This window comes from Oncorhynchus nerka, linkage group LG21 (genome assembly GCF_034236695.1).
Source record: "Oncorhynchus nerka isolate Pitt River linkage group LG21, Oner_Uvic_2.0, whole genome shotgun sequence".
NCBI classification, from domain to species: Eukaryota; Metazoa; Chordata; class Actinopteri; order Salmoniformes; family Salmonidae; genus Oncorhynchus; species Oncorhynchus nerka.
In genome coordinates, this window is record NC_088416.1 from 7,888,450 (window position 1) to 7,908,782 (window position 20,333).

Here is a 20,333-nt window from a genome sequence, read left to right on the forward strand (position 1 = left end):
ATCGATTGAATCTACAGTTCCATTGGAGATCTCTGTTATTTTTCGAGATTGACAAGCGCTGCCACAGTCCAACGGGGGGGGGGGGGGGGCATGGGACAGTCGGGAACATATCGACCAAAGGCACACAGATGTTGGTTGGCTCCTATTAAGATGTCGAGAAAAGAAGGATGACGGATCACCACCTCAAGCTGAACCTCGGCAAGACGGAGCTGCTCTTCCTCCCGGGGAAGGACTGCCCGTTCCATGATCTCGCCATCACGGTTGACAACTCCATTGTGTCCTCCTCCCAGAGCGCTAAGAACCTTGGCGTGATCCTGGACAACACCCTGTCGTTCTCAACTAACATCAAGGCGGTGGCCCGTTCCTGTAGGTTCATGCTCTACAACATCCGCAGAGTACGACCCTGCCTCACACAGGAAGCGGCGCAGGTCCTAATCCAGGCACTTGTCATCTCCCGTCTGGATTACTGCAACTCGCTGTTGGCTGGGCTCCCTGCCTGTGCCATTAAACCCCTACAACTCATCCAGAACGCCGCAGCCCGTCTGGTGTTCAACCTTCCCAAGTTCTCTCACGTCACCCCGCTCCTCCGCTCTCTCCACTGGTTTCCAGTTGAAGCTCGCATCCGCTACAAGACCATGGTGCTTGCCTACGGAGCTGTGAGGGGAACGGCACCTCAGTACCTCCAGGCTCTGATCAGGCCCTACACCCAAACAAGGGCACTGCGTTCATCCACCTCTGGCCTGCTCGCCTCCCTACCACTGAGGAAGTACAGTTCCCGCGCAGCCCAGTCAAAACTGTTCGCTGCTCTGGCCCCCCAATGGTGGAACAAACTCCCTCACGACGCCAGGACAGCGGAGTCAATCACCACCTTCCGGAGACACCTGAAACCCCACCTCTTTCAGGAATACCTAGGATAGGATAAAGTAATCCTTCTCACCCCCTTAAAAGATTTAGATGCACTATTGTAAAGTGGCTGTTCCACTGGATGTCTTAAGGTGAACGCACCAATTTGTAAGTCGCTCTGGATAAGAGCGTCTGCTAAATGACTTAAATGTAAATGTAAGTAGCCTCACTGGACCAAGGAGCAGAAGCTGAAATGTATTGACTGACTCACTCCTGGATTGAGCTGATGAATCATACATGTTGTAGTACCGTACGCAGCTACTAAGCTATTGTGTTTATGTTCAACCTATTGTGTTTATGTTTTTCATGGGCGTTGGCAGCCTACAATATGGGGGCTGACAGCATCTCCTCATATGAGCAGGTGGACGCTAAAACCACTGGAGGGAATTATGCCAATGATGTTGTTGCCAGAGCTGAATATTTGAAAAAAAAAATGGCTATTAAAAGTCTCACAGGCTGACTGACTGACTGTCATTCCAAGGAAAGAGAATTACATCCTTTGTTTTTGAGGTCTGTTGTAAACTCCTATTAAAACGTTGGATTACAAGGCTATTACAGACATTATTATATTGTATTGTATTTTTCACATGTTTATGCTTTCATCTCTAACATAGTTCACTTCACTTTCTGAGAAAGATCATGTAATAAGTCATGTAAGGCTTTGCAGTCTCAGCTTTTACAACAATGCTTTACATTACACATCACACAAGTGCCTAATAAAATGCATTATCAGCCTAGAATTGTATTTTGTTGACCTCTGATTAAGCAACCATCATTATGAGACTTTATAATGCCACTAATACAACATACATGACCTGATTCTGTTTTATGGACTATTGTTATGATAATACTTTTTAATATGCCTACATATTGGATATAGTTGTTATAGAGTCTCTAAATAAATCGACAAAGTAGTTGGCCTGGACTACATATTGTTGAATGATATTAACGGTTTCCCCAAACTATCTCTGGCTATTCCATTTAGGCAAGTAGGCCAAGACATTTGTGTTTTCTCTGATCCCTAAAGATGGCGCTATGCATTTAAAGTGCTTTTTTTTTATCTACCGTTCAAAGAGAAGAGGCACGCTTTAGTCTACACTTGTCATTATTGCTTTTCGACAGCAGGAGATCGGGCTGTTTGGTCATTCTAATGTAGAAAGGGAACATACATATTGCCATTGAGCATGGACAACTGAGGACACACAACTTCAAGGGATGGAAATATTGTCATCTTCACACCGTGAGACTATTCTGCAGATGTGGGCATGCGCACTGCATCGGTTCTACGGGGGACGGGAAGACATCACGGAAAAACTCGCTGTACCCGAAACCCCCACGCTGAAATTCATTCTTGGTTGCAGAGTAGCACGACTACCGACTACCATGTTTGATACACTGTTGAAGTCAGGGACTACTTGACACCCTGGCGATTTAAGTCGCCGCAAAACCGTATCAAATACCGTATGGGAACAGTATGCGGGAAATGGTTGGAGGTTGCTGCGTGTGTTCCGATGAGCGAGGCTGGGCTGAAAATCCTCTTGTATACTGTGATGGGCACGGGTGCAGCGTCGCTGTTCACCAGGGTAACTAGCTTGCTATACTACAATGTAATTACGGTATTGGGGGAAGGATGGGGTGGTGCGTGCCTACGTGCGTGCGTGTCTGTCTGTTTATGTGGGAGGGGGTGTTTTCCTTTAACACGCGTTGCCGTGGTGCGAGAGGGGACATATAACATTACATCGAGCCCTTATGGCGCCGGCTATTGCGGTTTTGGTAGAATGGCTATTATTCGATCCAAAGTTACGCATCGTTAGGAAGCATTTGCTACTACTGGAGCAGTGGACTAGCTGGCCTATCGGGCCTTCCGGATTAATTGTTTCCTCAACGATGCATCCACATTCTTTGTTGACATCTTTGTATCTCAGCCCTGCAGCAATGTAGCCACTCAATATGTCCATGAGTTTTGATTCGAAGAAGAGCCATGAATTATGATTTAATGTGTACATCTTTACGGTTGTAAGGCTATAAGAGTAGTGCACACCTTCGCAGTATATCCCCCCCGTGGCTTTTATTTATTGTGCTATGTAGGAAACATCAATAACAATATCGTCTGTCCGACACACGATACAATCTGAGTTTACAAACTGATATTCACGTCATAGTATTATAAATTAGGCTATGTCTTGCAAAGTAAAACCACTATGGTTGCGTTCAAACCGCCACCACTCTTTTTATTTTTATTTGTTTTATTTTATTTCACCTTTATTTAACCAGGTAGGCTAGTTGAGAACAAGTTCTCATTTGCAACTGCGACCTGGCCAAGATAAAGCATAGCAGTGTGAACAGACAACACAGAGTTACACATGGAGTAAACAATTAACAAGTCAATAACACAGCAGGAAAAAAAAGGGGGAGTCTATATACATTGTGTGCAAAAGGCATGAAAAAGGTGACCTACATCAATAGCCTATCAATATTGGGATCATCTCGGGAATAAGAAATATATAAATCATTGTGACACTTAACTTTATGCCCTGGCTACGCCTTCTCTCAATTCAGTGGCCTTGTGGTAAGAGTGTTTGTCCTGAAAAGGTTGGGAGTTTGATTCAGTCATACCAAAGACTGTAAAATGGGTCCTGCTGCATCTCTGCTTGGCACTCAGCATTAAGGAGATAGATTGGGGGTAAAGCCCAGTGATAGACTAGCATCCTGTCCAGGGGGTGTACTTGTACATCAAGCTGCTTCACGCTACGTAAACAGGAGATTGGCTCTTGCTCCTATGAGTCGTTCTGGCTCGTACAAGCCATGGCTCGTGCAAGGCTACTTACTTACTCTATGCTTGCTCTCAACAGTAAAAAAAAAAAAAAAAAGATTAATTAAAAGTTGAAGGTATACCAAGAAGTTAGTTAGTTATATAACTAATAAGTTAGGTAACTTGTTTGTGTCTCATTCATTTGAGTGGTAGACTAATGATTTGTCTGTATTTGTGTCTTTATTTATGTGTGTGGGTGTGTGTGTCACAGCGTGCTATGGTATTGTCCAGGTGCCCACTGGCCCGTGGTTCTGTCGAAAATGTGAGTCTCAGGAGAGAGCTGCCAGAGTGGTGAGTATATATATCCCATATATCAATATATTATCCGTATACTCATTCAGATCTCTATCAACGTACAGGATATCCCTGCCTGTCGTAGTAAATAACACTGGTAGTAGTGTGCTATTGAAGCTACTGTGCGTAGTTGGTTATTGTGAGGTGTGCTCTCATTTCTCATCAGAGATGTGAGCTGTGCCCTCACAAAGATGGCGCCCTCAAAAGGACAGACAGTGGAGGTAAACTACTGGACGCTGACTTTCCTTCCTCTATTCTTCATCCTCCACTTTCCATCAATCCCTCCTTTCCTCCACGTTTCCCTTGTCTTACAAACATATAATGTGTCCGTGTTAATGTGTGTGTGTGTGTGTGTGTCTGTGTGTGTGTCTGTGTGTGTGTGTGTGTGTGTGTGTGTGTGTGTGTGTGTGTGTGTGTGTGTGTGTGCGTGTGTGTGCGTGTGTGTGTGTGTCTGTGTGTGTGTGTCTGTGTGTGCGTGTGTGTGTGTGTGTCTGTGTGTGTGTCTGTGTGTGTGCGTGTGTGTGTGCGTGCGTGTGTGTGCGTGCGTGTGTGTGTGTGTCTGTACTAATGTGAGCTGTTCTCTCTCCAGGCTGGGCCCATGTGGTTTGTGCACTCTACATTCCCGAGGTGCAGTTCGCCAACGTTCTCACCATGGAGCCTATCGTACTACAGTACGTCCCTCACGACAGATACATCAAGGTATTCGTCACTGTTCACTTCCACTTTTGATAAGCTTGTTTGTCTTTTGTCTTTTCTGACCGTCATTTGAAATGCATTTTATTGGCCTAAAATGATTGAATGAAATTGGAGATATTGTTTCTTTAGCCAGAGTAAGTGGTTGTCCATCTCTGCTTACCTTCAAAATTCCACACAAACTCGTGGGGGTGTTTTTGTGATTTGCACGCAGTCATTAGTATACAGTATATTTTTGCACGGGGCAAAGCTTTCATGAGATCATCCAGAGTTTTTCCTAAGTCCTCTCTGCACGTTTAGCCTTTAGAGTTGGCATCTGGATAGTCACGGGCCATGTATCCCACCACCGTCTGCATGCTTTCAGGCCTAATGGTCTTGAGTGATCGCTATTGTGGAAAAATCTATATTCAGCATATGCCCACCAGACAAGATTTGTTTTTGAATGAAAGCTTTTATATGATTGGATTACAGTTCTATTCGAGTCAATGGGAAGCGACGTAGACGCCTGCTGCTGAACGATACTGGGTGCTCGTCTGGTAGTGGCCTCCCGCCACCATGTCAGGGGCAGCTACAGTAAATGGCTTGCACCTCTCTGGTCTGGGTTGTCAGAGCCATTCATCAAGGATTTGCTGCCCTGCATTCTCAGAGAGCGTTTGAGTGGACAATGGGCCGTGTCCCAAATAGTACACGATCCCAAATGGGCCCTGGTCAAAAGTGGCTTTACCACACAGAGAATAGGGCGCCTTTTGGGACGCAGACAACGGGTGAAGGCTCAATAAGCCCACCACACTCCCTCCCTCCTTTACAGTAGCTCCAAAAATGCCGTTTCCCTGTTTCCCTTTGGCCCATGATGCATATGGCTCACAAGGGGAGGAGGAGGGGGTAGATGAAGGGAAGGAGGGGGTAGATGAAGGGAAGGAGGGGTAGAAGAGAAGAAAGGTAAGGAGGCCCGCTGTTCTTTTGTCCAGCACCTGTTGCTAGGCAGACAGCCAGCCCCCTCTGTCTGGGTAATAGCCGTAGGGTAGCCGTAGGGGAGCGAGGTGTGAAGAGGAGTAGGGGGTTAGAATGTTTCATAACAGGCTGCTATCAATGACAGGCTAGGGTTGGACTCTGGGCACTGGTGAGGCCCATAGAGTTGAACAGTATCACACTGGCTGTGTCCCAAATGGAACCCTATTCTCTATGTCGTGCACTACTTTTGACCAGGGCCCAGAGTATAGTGCACTACTTTTTAGCCCTATGGGCCCTGGTCAAAGGTAGTGCGCTCTATAGGAATGGGATGCCATTTGGCATAGATACAAATTGGTTGTTCCACCAATTAGGTAGTTAAGTAGTCATAACTTTTTATTTAATGCAAAAAAAGCATTAATTTCGTGGAACGACCCGATTTCCCTTCCATAGCTAAGTGTGCCCATTAGATCTGTGAGTGATTTCAGGTGGACATGACATCTGACGTTGATAAGAGGAGATCTGTTCTGGTCAGTCATCCTTCTTTTTCATCTTCCTCCTCCCCTCTCTTTAGACATGTTATATCTGTGAGGACCATGGGCGAGAGAGCAAGGCTGCGTGTGGCGCCTGCATGACGTGCAACCGGCAGGGCTGTCGACAAGCCTTCCACGTCACCTGGTGAGTGGTCTGTGTGTGTGTGCGTGTGCGTGACTGTGCGTACGTGACTGTGCGTGCATGCTTTTGTGTGTGTGTGTGTGTGTCCTCTCCCATCTGTCTGACTGTCTAACCCTGTGCAGTGCTCAGATGGCTGGCCTGCTGTGTGAGGAGGAGGGCCCCGAGGCTGACAACGTCAAGTACTGTGGCTACTGCAAGCACCATTACATCAAGATGGTAAGAGACTGGCAGAGTTATTCAAGTCTCCTTTCAGCTTTCTAGGAGAGCTCCAGTTATTATTTATTTAAATGGAATGAAATGTGTAAATGTGTTGTGTTGGGTAATAAGACTGCTTTGGAAAGGACTTCCACTTGGTTTTGTAACATTCCCATACTGCGTTGAGGAAGGCAAGGAGACAGAGCTTTTCAAGCCGGCGTGGAGAAATAGCCTCCGCCCCCTAGTTTCCCCTGTAGCTCTAGCCGATTGCCCGTCCAGCTATTGCCCCTATAGCTGTACTTGCCCCTGTGACCGTCACGGTTGGCAGCAGTGTGACTCTCTGCCTCTCCTCGGCGGGGTCCTGTAGCAGAGGAAGATGCGCTCCAGTGGAGAGAACACCGAACGCGGCTCCTTCGGCCACTCCAGGGGGGGCTCCACGTCCCCCGCCCAGGACAAACACGGCTCCCACCACCACAGGCTCAGGAAGGTGAGTGCCTTGTGTATTGTTGTGTACATACTGAACGTGCATTTGACTATTGCTTGGTGTATTTGCATGAATGCTCAAATCCTCAGCCTCTCCCTTTGGTTACATTCAGAGTCACAAGGACAAGGTGAGGCTAAAGGAGAGGCATAAAAAGTCATCTGATGGTCTGGGGTCCTCACTGTCCAGCAGCATGGACAAGGTAACGCCAACCCCAATATTTACACCCCTAAATGCCCTCAGTCTCTGTCTCTAACCTCTCTTAACTCTCTCTTTCTCTCTAGTCTTTCCCCACATCCACCATTCCTCTTCCATCATTGACCGAGTATAACCATTTGGTTTCCTAAATAGTTTGAACTATTGTGCGTTTCTAAGTGGATACATTTGAGAAAATGTTTTTTATTCAGGTGAGGTCCTTGGTTGAACTCTCTTAACAGGACCGTCTCGCAATACTTTCTAACGAGCGTAAAGGGCTTTAATCTATGACATCAAACCGCTTCTCGATCTCCAATGACACATTTTCCACCCGTGACCTCTCTGTGCTGTTGATTTAGTTGTCGTCGGGTCACCACAGCAACAAGGACAGCGAGGGGAATTTGAAGAGGTTGAGCTCTCACGGCCAGCTGGGACACCGCAGTAAGAAGACAGGAAGCATTGGCAAGAGCTGCTCCTCGTCCTCTTGCTCCTCCAGTCCCTTCAACACGGGTACAAAGCTAATCCTTTATGGGCCAACTAACCTGTCGTTTTGTGTCCAAGCAACTTCTCAGTCAGTTCTGTTTGTGAATAACCAACTCTCTAGTGCAGAACTCTTTGTTTTGGTATAACTTCACTGTGTTTAGTCTGAACGTGTGTTTTATAATGGTTTTAGGTATAACTGCACCGTGTAGTGTTGTCTGGTTATTGTGCTGTGTTTAGGAATAACTACGGTGTGTATTCCCAGGTGGCGGATCCCAAGACCTCATCCCGTTCTCCTCTACCTCTCGTTTGGAGCGCGACCCCGACCGAGGAGCGGACGAGCACGGTGCCGAGGAGCCCCGGGACGAGCGGACCAGACGGACAGTGCCTGAGGAAGATGACGAGGAAGGGGAGGGGGAAAAGGAAGAAGAGAAAGAAGAGGAGGAGGAATTGGACAATAGTAAATACCACAACAAGGCCTCCCTGCAGCCCCCGGCCCTGACCCCGGTTGACGGACCTCACGGAGGGTCGTCGCAGGGTCACGAGAGGTCAGAGGGCGAGACCAACTCTTTCGAGACCAAGGTCACCATCTCCACCTTCGGCTCCATCATGCGCATCACTTCCTCCTCGGGTGGGATAGGCAGTGGCAGCAGCAAGCTCCGCAAAATCACTTCCTCCTCCTCGGGGGACTACAAGCTTTCCAAGTCGCTTCTCAAGTCCCCGCACCTAGCCACGCCCCCTATACTGGAGGAGGCCAACCTAGAGGAGGACAAGGCCACGCCCCCACCACCGCTGCCAACACACCGGGAGAGGAGGCACCGTGGCAACAAGAAGAGCCGGCACGGACCGGGGCGCCCGCGGGGGAGCAAGAACCGGGAGCGGACGGAGAGGCGAGAGGAGGAGTACCGTCACCACATGGCTCCTGCTCCACCTCCTTCCCTAACCTCCTCCTCCACCTCGTCCTCCTCGCTCTTCCCCAGCTCCTCCTCCCTCCCCCACACAGCGTACTCCTCCACCCTGCCCACCTCCTCCCTCTCCTCCTCCTCCTTCCCCTCCTCCTCCACTTCCTCTAGCATCAGTTTCTCCACAGGCCACGGCAATACGCTGCTCGGCTCCGGTGAGTCTCTCACCAGATCCGTCTTGAGCGGGCGTAGTCTCTGTGTGGTAGCCCTCTAGCTTCCTGTGTGCACTTGCATGTGAAAATAATACACAGCACTTCTATGTATTGTGGCTGTGGATGATGAACGTACACATCATCAAGTATGTGTGTTTAGAGATGTTCAGGAAGCAAGATGCCTCGTTTAGAAAATGGCGGCCAGATTTAAGCTTGTACATATTTGCACTACAGAGAAAGAAAAGGATGAAGAGGAGTAAGAGATTGAGTAAAAATCAGAGGAAAGAACCCTTGTATGTATAACGCTTTTTGCTTATGACTTCTTGAGCAGAACTAGAAGTGCAGACTTTGCACGTGCGCAGTAAATCTTAGGTAGTTAGTGATCTGTGCGTCGTAAAGAGATTTGTTAGATTGTGGTTTTGTGTGCAGTGTCAACAGAGAGAGCATGTGCGTCAATGGCTGGGTTGACATCCTGCTTTTGCTCTACTCTTGACAAGATATGACCTCAACACTTTTAGGTGCGCGGTTGTGTGTGTGTGTGTGTGTTCTTTAAATGAATTGCATTTATGAATTAAGTCTGATACTATTCTCTTGGTTAGGAATCTACACCTGTCACGAGGGCCCTCTGCCTTTGAGTGGGGCTGTCTGTAACACCCCTCTGTCGTTGGGCGGAGGCGTATGTAGCACCGCTCTCTCTTCAGGACTCCTGCCATCTCACGTCTCCACACTGTCACTTCAACCAGTCAACTCTGCCCTCAACACCCAGGTACTCTGGGAAATCAACATCATGTCTGCGTTCGAGCCTTTACCCATACCCTCGAGGTTCAGGCTCTACCCTACCCAGGCCTGGTTGCTTCTGCCAAATTTAAGGCCCGGCCCTGGCCCGAAATCAGAAATAACTTCCTGCGTTAGTCAATCCATTAGCCGCTCCTCTCTGTCCGTCACGAGCTCCCTGCTCTGCTCATGGCGGCTCTGAGTCTGTGAGTATCCATAGCAACGGCTCCGCTTGGGCTACTCTGCTCAATGAGGAGGCATGAGAGAGCAGTTAGCTGTTAGATACTTTTTGTCACTCGAAACTCTGTGAAATAATCTCTCCGGCCTTATATTTGATGAGGTGGAAGCACTTCTGACATCATGTTGCGAGCTGAGCCAGATATAACTGTACTGCGCAGCAGAGCACGAGCAAATGGCTCAGCTTCAACATTTCTGTCATCAATTTAGTGATACCCAGGCCCGGCACGTGCCCTAGTTATTGATGAAAAAACAGGCCCCACCCGGCCCTAACTACTATGTATAATGTCAGAGCCCGTCGAGCTCGGGTCAGGTAGCAGAGCTTTCGTCTTCTTAAAAATGGCACACTATTACCTATATACAGATGTATGATCTTCATTTGAGCCAGTTTGCTACAGCAGAAAAAGTATCCTGCTTCTGCAGGAAATATTAATTATTATGTGGATTTTAATTAATGGACACTTCTGTAGGGGTTGATACATTTTTTTTTCGTGAAGGAGTCTGACATTTCAACGTGGAAATTACAAACTTGGGGCGCCTTTTTAAACCTCAAATACACGACAAGTTAAAAATGTGTTGATAGTGACAGTTCTCCTGCAACAGGGTGATCAAATTAAGATCCTACATCTGTACTGCACTACCAGGCATCTGGTCAAAGTAGTGCACTATGCAGGGAATATATAGTGCCATTTGACTGAGCTTATCAACGATATCATGTTACAACTAAAATAGTATCCCACATGTATTCAGTTGCCAGGTAAATGAGATCCTAACTTTGTTCTGTGTGTGTTAAACCCTTGTAGGTGCATGTTCCATGTTCCAGTTCTTCCTACAGCCTCAGCTCCTCTCAGCCGTTTGGCAGGGTCTTTTCCACTGCCCGTATACTGCCCTCACTACTGAGCCAAGCCCAGACCTCACTTCAAGGTAACACACACACACACACACACACACACACTCGTTAGTGAGATACTTATGTTTGCTATGAAGTTACATAGGGGAGAGTGGGGTAAATTGAGACAAAGGGATAAGTTGAGCCACCCTTGTTTCTAGGAAACCATACACAAAATGAATAATTTGACCAAATATTTAGGAAGAGGTCTTCATTTCAGTCTGGTGACGGAAGAAATCACATGGAAAAGGTGGTTAGCAAGTTAGGTAAAAATACATTTAAGTCAAATGAATTTATTGTGTTAGAGGTTTCATGATGCTTTTATCTAAATCAAAGTAGATCATTTTAAGATTGTTCTTTACATCAGTTTGGGTCTCTATAAGCTTCAGTATGAGGTCTTAAACCTAGCATGAAAGTGCATCATTTTGTGTGTGGGATAATATAGTCAAAATGTTTCCATGGGGTAAGTTGAGCCAATGGTCATGGGGTAAGTTGAGCCAATGGTCATGGGGTAAGTTGAGCCAATGGTCATGGGGTAAGTTGAGCCAATGGTCATGGGGTAAGTTGAGCCAATGGTCATGGGGTAAGTTGAGCCAATTGTCATGGATAAGAGCGTCTGCTAAATGACTTAAATGTAAATGTAAATGTAAGTTGAGCCAATGACCATGGGGTAAGTTGAGCCAATGGTCATGGGGTAAGTTGAGCCAATGGTCATGGGGTAAGTTGAGCCAATTGTCATGGGGTAAGTTGAGCCAATGGTCATGGGGTAAGTTGAGCCTATGACCATGGGGTAAGTTGAGCCAATGGTCATGGGGTAAGTTGAGCCAATTGTCATGGGGTAAGTTGAGCCAATGGTCATGGGGTAAGTTGAGCCAATGGTCATGGGGTAAGTTGAGCCAATGGTCATGGGGTAAGTTGAGCCAATGACCATGGGGTAAGTTGAGCCAATGGTCATGGGGTAAGTTGAGCCAATGACCATGGGGTAATGGTTGAGCCAATGACAAGTTGAGCAAATTGAAGTGTTTTCTTCCCAGGCAGAAAAAATCAAGGCATTATCTCAGGGATATGAGGTAACAACAGGGCCTTAGGTGTTAAGCCTCTGTTAAAAGATGCTTAAAATGATTAAAAGACAAAAAGCGATTGTGATTGTGTTGAATTGTGTTCTGGGAAATTAAGATAGACATGGTTTTAAAAAGGTATTTTTTAAATATTTAATTTAGTACAGAAATGTGTGTGCGGCTTAACTTACCCTGTCCCACAGCTCAACTTAACCCACAGCTCAACTTAACTAACCCTATCCCACAGGTCAGCTAAGTTGTGCGAAGAGACCACTTTTTTTTGGACAAGCAATGTTTTCAAAACAGAAAGACATCGTATATTTCCCTTGGAGGAGTGATGCTGAATGTAAAAAACGGCTCAACTTACCCCAGTCTCCCCTACTGTAGCTACCTGGTAGTTTATCAGGATTGCTCTCTCTCCTCTCAGAGTCCGAGATGGACGACTGTCGCTTCCCATGTCACGACAACTCGCCACGAGAGAGCCTTTCCTCACAGTAAGTTTCTGTTTGACTCTACTCTCACTGTTATCAACACTGTTCTCTCTCACTGTCACTATCAACACTGTTCCCTCACTGTCACTATCAACACTGTTCCCTCACTGTCACTATTAGCACTGTTCTCTCACTGTCACTATCAACACTGTTCTCTCTCACTGTCACTATCAACACTGTTCTCTCTCACTGCCACTATCAACACTGTTCTCTCTCACTGCCACTATCAACACTGTTCTCTCTCACTGTCACCTTCAACACTGTTCTCTCTCACTGCCACTATCAACACTGTTCTCTCTCACTGCCAAAATCAACACTGTTCTCTCTCACTACCACTATGAGACTGTTCTCTCTCACTGCCACTATCAACACTATTTTATCTCACTGTCACTATCAACACTGTTCTCTCTCACTGTCACTATCAACACTGTTCTCTCTCACTGTCACTATCAACACTGTTCTCTCTCACTGCCACTATCAACACTGTTCTCTCTCACTGCCACTATCAACACTGTTCTCTCTCACTGCCACTATCAACACTGTTCTCTCTCACTGCCACTATCAACACTGTTCTCTCTCACTGTCACCTTCAACACTGTTCTCTCTCACTGCCACTATGAGACTGTTCTCTCTCACTGCCACTATCAACACTGTTCTCTCTCACTGTCACTATCAACACTGTTCTCTCTCACTGTCACCTTCAACACTGTTCTCTCTCACTGCCACTATGAGACTGTTCTCTCTCACTGCCACTATGAGACTGTTCTCTCTCACTGCCACTATCAACACTGTTCTCTCTCACTGTCACTATCAACACTGTTCTCTCTCACTGTCACCTTCAACACTGTTCTCTCTCACTGCCACTATCAACACTGTTCTCTCTCACTGCTACTATCAACACTGTTCTCTCTCACTGCCACTATCAACACTGTTCTCTCTCACTACCACTATGAGACTGTTCTCTCTCACTGCCACTATCAACACTATTTTATCTCACTGTCACTATCAACACTGTTCTCTCTCACTGCCACTATCAACACTATTTTATCTCACTGCCACTATCAACACTGTTCTCTCTCACTACCACAGACTGTTCTCTCTCACTGCCACTATCAACACTATTTTATCTCACTGTCACTATCAACACTGTTCTCTCTCACTGTCACTATCAACACTGTTCTCTCTCACTGCCACTATCAACACTGTTCTCTCTCACTGCCACTATGAGACTGTTCTCTCTCACTGCCACTATCAACACTATTTTATCTCACTGTCACTATCAACACTGTTCTCTCTCACTGCCACTATCAACACTGTTCTCTCATACTGCCACTATCAACACTATTTTATCTCACTGTCACTATCAACACTGTTCTCTCTCACTGCCACTATCAACACTGTTCTCTCTCACTGCCACTATCAACACTGTTCTCTCTCACTACCACTATGAGACTGTTCTCTCTCACTGCCACTATCAACACTATTTTATCTCACTGTCACTATCAACACTGTTCTCTCTCACTGTCACTATCAACACTGTTCTCTCTCACTGTCACTATCAACACTGTTCTCTCTCACTGCCACTACTACTGCCACTATCAACACTGTTCTCTCTCACTGCCACTATCAACACTGTTCTCTCTCACTGCCACTATCAACACTGTTCTCTCTCACTGCCACTATCAAGACTGTTCTCTCTCACTGCCACTATCAACACTGTTCTCTCTCACTGTCACTATCAACACTGTTCTCTCTCACTGTCACCTTCAACACTGTTCTCTCTCACTGCCACTATGAGACTGTTCTCTCTCACTGCCACTATGAGACTGTTCTCTCTCACTCTCACTGTTCTCTCTCACTGTCACTATCAACACTGTTTCTCTCTCACTGTCACCTTCAACACTGTTCTCTCTCACTGCCACTATCAACACTGTTCTCTCTCACTGCCACTATCAACACTGTTCTCTCTCACTGCCACTCAACACTGTTCTCTCTCAACACTGTTCTCTCTTGCCACTCAACACTATTTTATCTCACTGTCACTATCAACACTGTTCTCTCTCACTGCCACTATCAACACTATTTTATCTCACTGCCACTATCAACACTGTCTCACTACCACTATGAGACTGTTCTCTCTCACTGCCACTATCAACACTATTTTATCTCACTGTCACTATCAACACTGTTCTCTCTCACTGTCACTATCAACACTGTTCTCTCTCACTGCCACTATCAACACTGTTCTCTCTCACTGCCACTATGAGACTGTTCTCTCTCACTGCCACTATCAACACTTTTATCTCACTGTCACTATCAACACTGTTCTCTCTCACTGCCACTATCAACACTGTTCTCTCATACTGTCACTATCAACACTATTTTATCTCACTGTCACTATCAACACTGTTCTCTCATCACTGTCACTATCAACACTGTTCTCTCATACTGTCACTATCAACACTGTTCTCACTATCTCACTACTCACTATCAACACTGTTCTCTCTCACCACTATCAACAATTCTCTCTCACTGCCACTATTGTTCTCTCACTGCCACTCAACACTGTTCTCTCTCACTCAACACACTGTTCTCTCTCACTGTCACTATCACACTGTTCTCTCTCACTGTCACTATCAACACTATTCTCTCTCACTGTCACTTCAACACTATTCTCTCTCACTGTCACTATCAACACTGTTCTCTCTCACTGCCACTCACCTTCAACACTGTTCTCTCTCACTGTCACTATCAACACTGTTCTCTCTCACTGCCACTATCAACACTGCTCTCTCTCACTGCCACTATCAACACTGTTCTCTCTCTCTCACTGTTCTCTCTCACTGTCACTATCAACACTGTTCTCTCACTGCCACTATCAACACTGTTCTCTCTCACTGCCACTATCAACACTGTTCTCTCTCACTGTCACCTTCAACACTGTTCTCTCTCACTGCCACTATCAACACTGTTCTCTCTCACTGCCACTATCAACACTGTTCTCTCTCACTGCCACTATCAACACTGTTCTCTCTCACAACTATGAGACTGTTCTCTCTCACTCACTATCAACCTATTTTATCTCACTGACACTGTTCTCTCTCACTGTCACTATCAACACTGTTCTCTCTCACTGTCACTATCAACACTGTTCTCTCTCACTGCCACTATCAACACTGTTCTCTCTCACTGCCACTATCAACACTGTTCTCTCTCTGTCTTCACTGTTCTCTCTCACTGCCACTATGAGACTGTTCTCTCTCACTGCCACTATGAGACTGTTCTCTCTCACTGCCACTATCAACACTGTTCTCTCTCACTGTCACTATCAACACTGTTTCTCTCACTGTCACCTTCAACACTGTTCTCTCTCACTGCCACTATCAACACTGTTCTCTCTCACTGCCACTATCAACACTGTTCTCTCTCACTGCCACTATCAACACTGTTCTCTCTCACTACCACTATGAGACTGTTCTCTCTCACTGCCACTATCAACACTATTTTCTCTCACTGTCACTATCAGCACTGTTCTCTCTCACTGTCACCTTCAACACTGTTCTCTCTCACTGCCACTATGAGACTGTTCTCTCTCACTGCCACTATCAACACTGTTCTCTCTCACTGTCACTATCAACACTGTTCTCTCTCACTGTCACCTTCAACACTGTTCTCTCTCACTGCCACTATCAACACTGTTCTCTCTCACTGCCACTATCAACACTGTTCTCTCTCACTGCCACTATCAACACTCTCACTACCACTATGAGACTGTTCTCTCTCACTGCCACTATCAACACTATTTTATCTCACTGTCACTATCAACACTGTTCTCTCTCACTGCCACTATCAACACTGTTCTCTCTCACTGCCACTATCAACACTGTTCTCTCTCACTACCACTATGAGACTGTTCTCTCTCACTGCCACTATCAACACTATTTTATCTCACTGTCACTATCAACACTGTTCTCTCTCACTGTCACTATCAACACTGTTCTCTCTCACTGTCACTATCACTGTTTCTCTCACTGCCACTATCACTATCAACACTTTTTCTCTCTCACTGCCACTATCAACACTGTTCTCTCTCACTGTCACCTTCAACACTGTTCTCTCTCACTGCCACTATGAGACTGTTCTCTCTCACTGCCACTATCAACACTGTTCTCTCTCACTGTCACTATCAACACTGTTCTCTCTCACTGTCACCTTCAACACTGTTCTCTCTCACTGCCACTATGAGACTGTTCTCTCTCACTGCCACTATGAGACTGTTCTCTCTCACTGCCACTATCAACACTGTTCTCTCTCACTGTCACTATCAACACTGTTCTCTCTCACTGTCACCTTCAACACTGTTCTCTCTCACTGCCACTATCAACACTGTTCTCTCTCACTGCCACTATCAACACTGTTCTCTCTCACTGCCACTATCAACACTGTTCTCTCTCACTACCACTATGAGACTGTTCTCTCTCACTGCCACTATCAACACTATTTTATCTCACTGTCACTATCAACACTGTTCTCTCTCACTGCCACTATCAACACTATTTTATCTCACTGCCACTATCAACACTGTTCTCTCTCACTACCACTATGAGACTGTTCTCTCTCACTGCCACTATCAACACTATTTTATCTCACTGTCACTATCAACACTGTTCTCTCTCACTGTCACTATCAACACTGTTCTCTCTCACTGCCACTATCAACACTGTTCTCTCTCACTGCCACTATGAGACTGTTCTCTCTCACTGCCACTATCAACACTATTTTATCTCACTGTCACTATCAACACTGTTCTCTCTCACTGCCACTATCAACACTGTTCTCTCATACTGTCACTATCAACACTATTTTATCTCACTGTCACTATCAACACTGTTCTCTCATACTGTCACTATCAACACTGTTCTCTCATACTGTCACTATCAACACTGTTCTCTCATCTGTCACTATCAACACTGTTCTCTCATACTGTCACTATCAACACTATTCTCTCTCACTGCCACTATCAACACTGTTCTCTCTCACTGCCACTATCAACACTGTTCTCTCTCACTGTCACTATCAACACTGTTCTCTCTCACTGTCACTATCAACACTGTTCTCTCTCACTGTCACTATCAACACTATTCTCTCTCACTCACCTTCAACACTGTTCTCTCTCACTGTCACTATCAACACTGTTCTCTCTCACTGCCACTATCAACACTGCTCTCTCTCAGTGCCACTATTAACACTGTTCTCTCTCACTGTCACTATCAACACTGTTCTCTCTCACTGCCACTATCAACACTGTTCTCTCTCACTGCCACTATCAACACTGTTCTCTCTCACTGCCACTATCAACACTGTTCTCTCTCACTGTCACCTTCAACACTGTTCTCTCTCACTGCCACTATCAACACTGTTCTCTCTCACTGCCACTATCAACACTGTTCTCTCTCACTGTCACTATCAACACTGTTCTCTCTCACTGTCACTATCACACTGTTCTCTCTCTGCCACTATCAACACTGTTCTCTCTCACTACCACTATGAGACTGTTCTCTCTCACTGCCACTATCAACACTATTTTATCTCACTGTCACTATCAACACTGTTCTCTCTCACTGTCACTATCAACACTGTTCTCTCTCACTGTCACTATCAACACTGTTCTCTCTCACTGCCACTATCAACACTGTTCTCTCTCACTGCCACTATCAACACTGTTCTCTCTCACTGCCACTATCAACACTGTTCTCTCTCACTGTCACTATCAACACTGTTCTCTCTCACTGCCACTATCAACACTGTTCTCTCTCACTGCCACTATCAACACTGTTCTCTCTCACTGCCACTATCAACACTGTTCTCTCTCACTACCACTATGAGACTGTTCTCTCTCACTGCCACTATCAACACTATTTTATCTCACTGTCACTATCAACACTGTTCTCTCTCACTGCCACTATCAACACTATTTTATCTCACTGCCACTATCAACACTGTTCTCTCTCACTACCACTATGAGACTGTTCTCTCTCACTGCCACTATCAACACTATTTTATCTCACTGTCACTATCACTGTTCTCTCTCACTGTCACTATCAACACTGTTCTCTCTCACTGCCACTATCAACACTGTTCTCTCTCACTGCCACTATGAGACTGTTCTCTCTCACTGCCACTATCAACACTATTTTATCTCACTGTCACTATCAACACTGTTCTCTCTCACTGCCACTATCAACACTGTTCTCTCATACTGTCACTATCAACACTATTTTATCTCACTGTCACTATCAACACTGTTCTCTCATACTGTCACTATCAACACTGTTCTCTCATACTGTCACTATCAACACTGTTCTCTCATACTGTCACTATCAACACTGTTCTCTCATACTGTCACTATCAACACTATTCTCTCTCACTGCCACTATCAACACTGTTCTCTCTCACTGCCACTATCAACACTGTTCTCTCTCACTGTCACTATCAACACTGTTCTCTCTCACTGTCACTATCAACACTGTTCTCTCTCACTGTCACTATCAACACTATTCTCTCTCACTCACCTTCAACACTGTTCTCTCTCACTGTCACTATCAACACTGTTCTCTCTCACTGCCACTATCAACACTGCTCTCTCTCAGTGCCACTATTAACACTGTTCTCTCTCACTGTCACTATCAACACTGTTCTCTCTCACTGCCACTATCAACACTGTTCTCTCTCACTGCCACTATCAACACTGTTCTCTCTCACTGCCACTATCAACACTGTTCTCTCTCACTGTCACCTTCAACACTGTTCTCTCTCACTGCCACTATCAACACTGTTCTCTCTCACTGCCACTATCAACACTGTTCTCTCTCACTGCCACTATCAACACTGTTCTCTCTCACTGTCACTATCAACACTGTTCTCTCTCACTGCCACTATCAACACTGTTCTCTCTCACTACCACTATGAGACTGTTCTCTCTCACTGCCACTATCAACACTATTTTATCTCACTGTCACTATCAACACTGTTCTCTCTCACTGTCACTATCAACACTGTTCTCTCTCACTGTCACTATCAACACTGTTCTCTCTCACTGCCACTATCAACACTGTTCTCTCTCACTGCCACTATCAACACTGTTCTCTCTCACTGCCACTATCAACACTGTTCTCTCTCACTGTCACCTTCAACACTGTTCTCTCTCACTGCCACTATGAGACTGTTCTCTCTCACTGCCACTATGAGACTGTTCTCTCTCACTGCCACTATCAACACTGTTCTCTCTCACTGTCACTATCAACACTGTTCTCTCTCACTGTCACCTTCAACACTGTTCTCTCTCACTGCCACTATCAACACTGTTCTCTCTCACTGCCACTATCAACACTGTTCTCTCTCACTGCCACTATCAACACTGTTCTCTCTCACTACCACTATGAGACTGTTCTCTCTCACTGCCACTATCAACACTATTTTCTCTCACTGTCACTATCAACACTGTTCTCTCTCACTGTCACCTTCAACACTGTTCTCTCTCACTGCCACTATGAGACTGTTCTCTCTCACTGCCACTATGAGACTGTTCTCTCTCACTGCCACTATCAACACTGTTCTCTCTCACTGTCACTATCAACACTGTTCTCTCTCACTGTCACCTTCAACACTGTTCTCTCTCACTGCCACCATCAACACTGTTCTCTCTCACTGCCACTATCAACACTGTTCTCTCTCACTGCCACTATCAACACTGTTCTCTCTCACTACCACTATGAGACTGTTCTCTCTCACTGCCACTATCAACACTATTTTATCTCACTGTCACTATCAACACTGTTCTCTCTCACTGTCACTATCAACACTGTTCTCTCTCACTGTCACTATCAACACTGTTCTCTCTCACTGCCACTATCAACACTGTTCTCTCTCACTGCCACTATCAACACTGTTCTCTCTCACTGCCACTATCAACACTGTTCTCTCTCACTGTCACCTTCAACACTGTTCTCTCTCACTGCCACTATCAACACTGTTCTCTCTCACTGCCACTATGAGACTGTTCTCTCTCACTGCCACTATCAACACTATTTTATC

General features: G+C 45.7%; 1 protein-coding gene and 1 pseudogene across 2 annotated transcripts in view; both read left to right on the plus strand.

Moving 5' to 3' along the window:
- The window catches only part of LOC135563490 (lysozyme g-like), a 2,291-nt pseudogene extending 660 nt beyond the window's left edge, over positions 1-1,631 (plus strand).
- A 382-nt stretch (positions 1,632-2,013) lies between these two features.
- LOC115104409 (protein AF-17-like) overlaps positions 2,014-20,333 on the plus strand; it is a 41,958-nt gene continuing 23,638 nt past the window's right edge. For both annotated transcript variants that reach the window (XM_065006247.1, XM_065006248.1), the window contains exons 1-13: positions 2,014-2,486; positions 3,927-4,006; positions 4,176-4,230; positions 4,599-4,708; positions 6,225-6,328; positions 6,448-6,541; positions 6,888-7,007; positions 7,117-7,203; positions 7,556-7,706; positions 7,942-8,793; positions 9,390-9,556; positions 10,605-10,725; positions 12,176-12,242. In XM_065006247.1, coding sequence (XP_064862319.1) covers positions 2,378-2,486; positions 3,927-4,006; positions 4,176-4,230; positions 4,599-4,708; positions 6,225-6,328; positions 6,448-6,541; positions 6,888-7,007; positions 7,117-7,203; positions 7,556-7,706; positions 7,942-8,793; positions 9,390-9,556; positions 10,605-10,725; positions 12,176-12,242 — 2,117 coding nt within the window. In that variant the 5' untranslated portion in view covers positions 2,014-2,377. The remainder of the gene's footprint in view (positions 2,487-3,926; positions 4,007-4,175; positions 4,231-4,598; positions 4,709-6,224; positions 6,329-6,447; positions 6,542-6,887; positions 7,008-7,116; positions 7,204-7,555; positions 7,707-7,941; positions 8,794-9,389; positions 9,557-10,604; positions 10,726-12,175; positions 12,243-20,333) is intronic.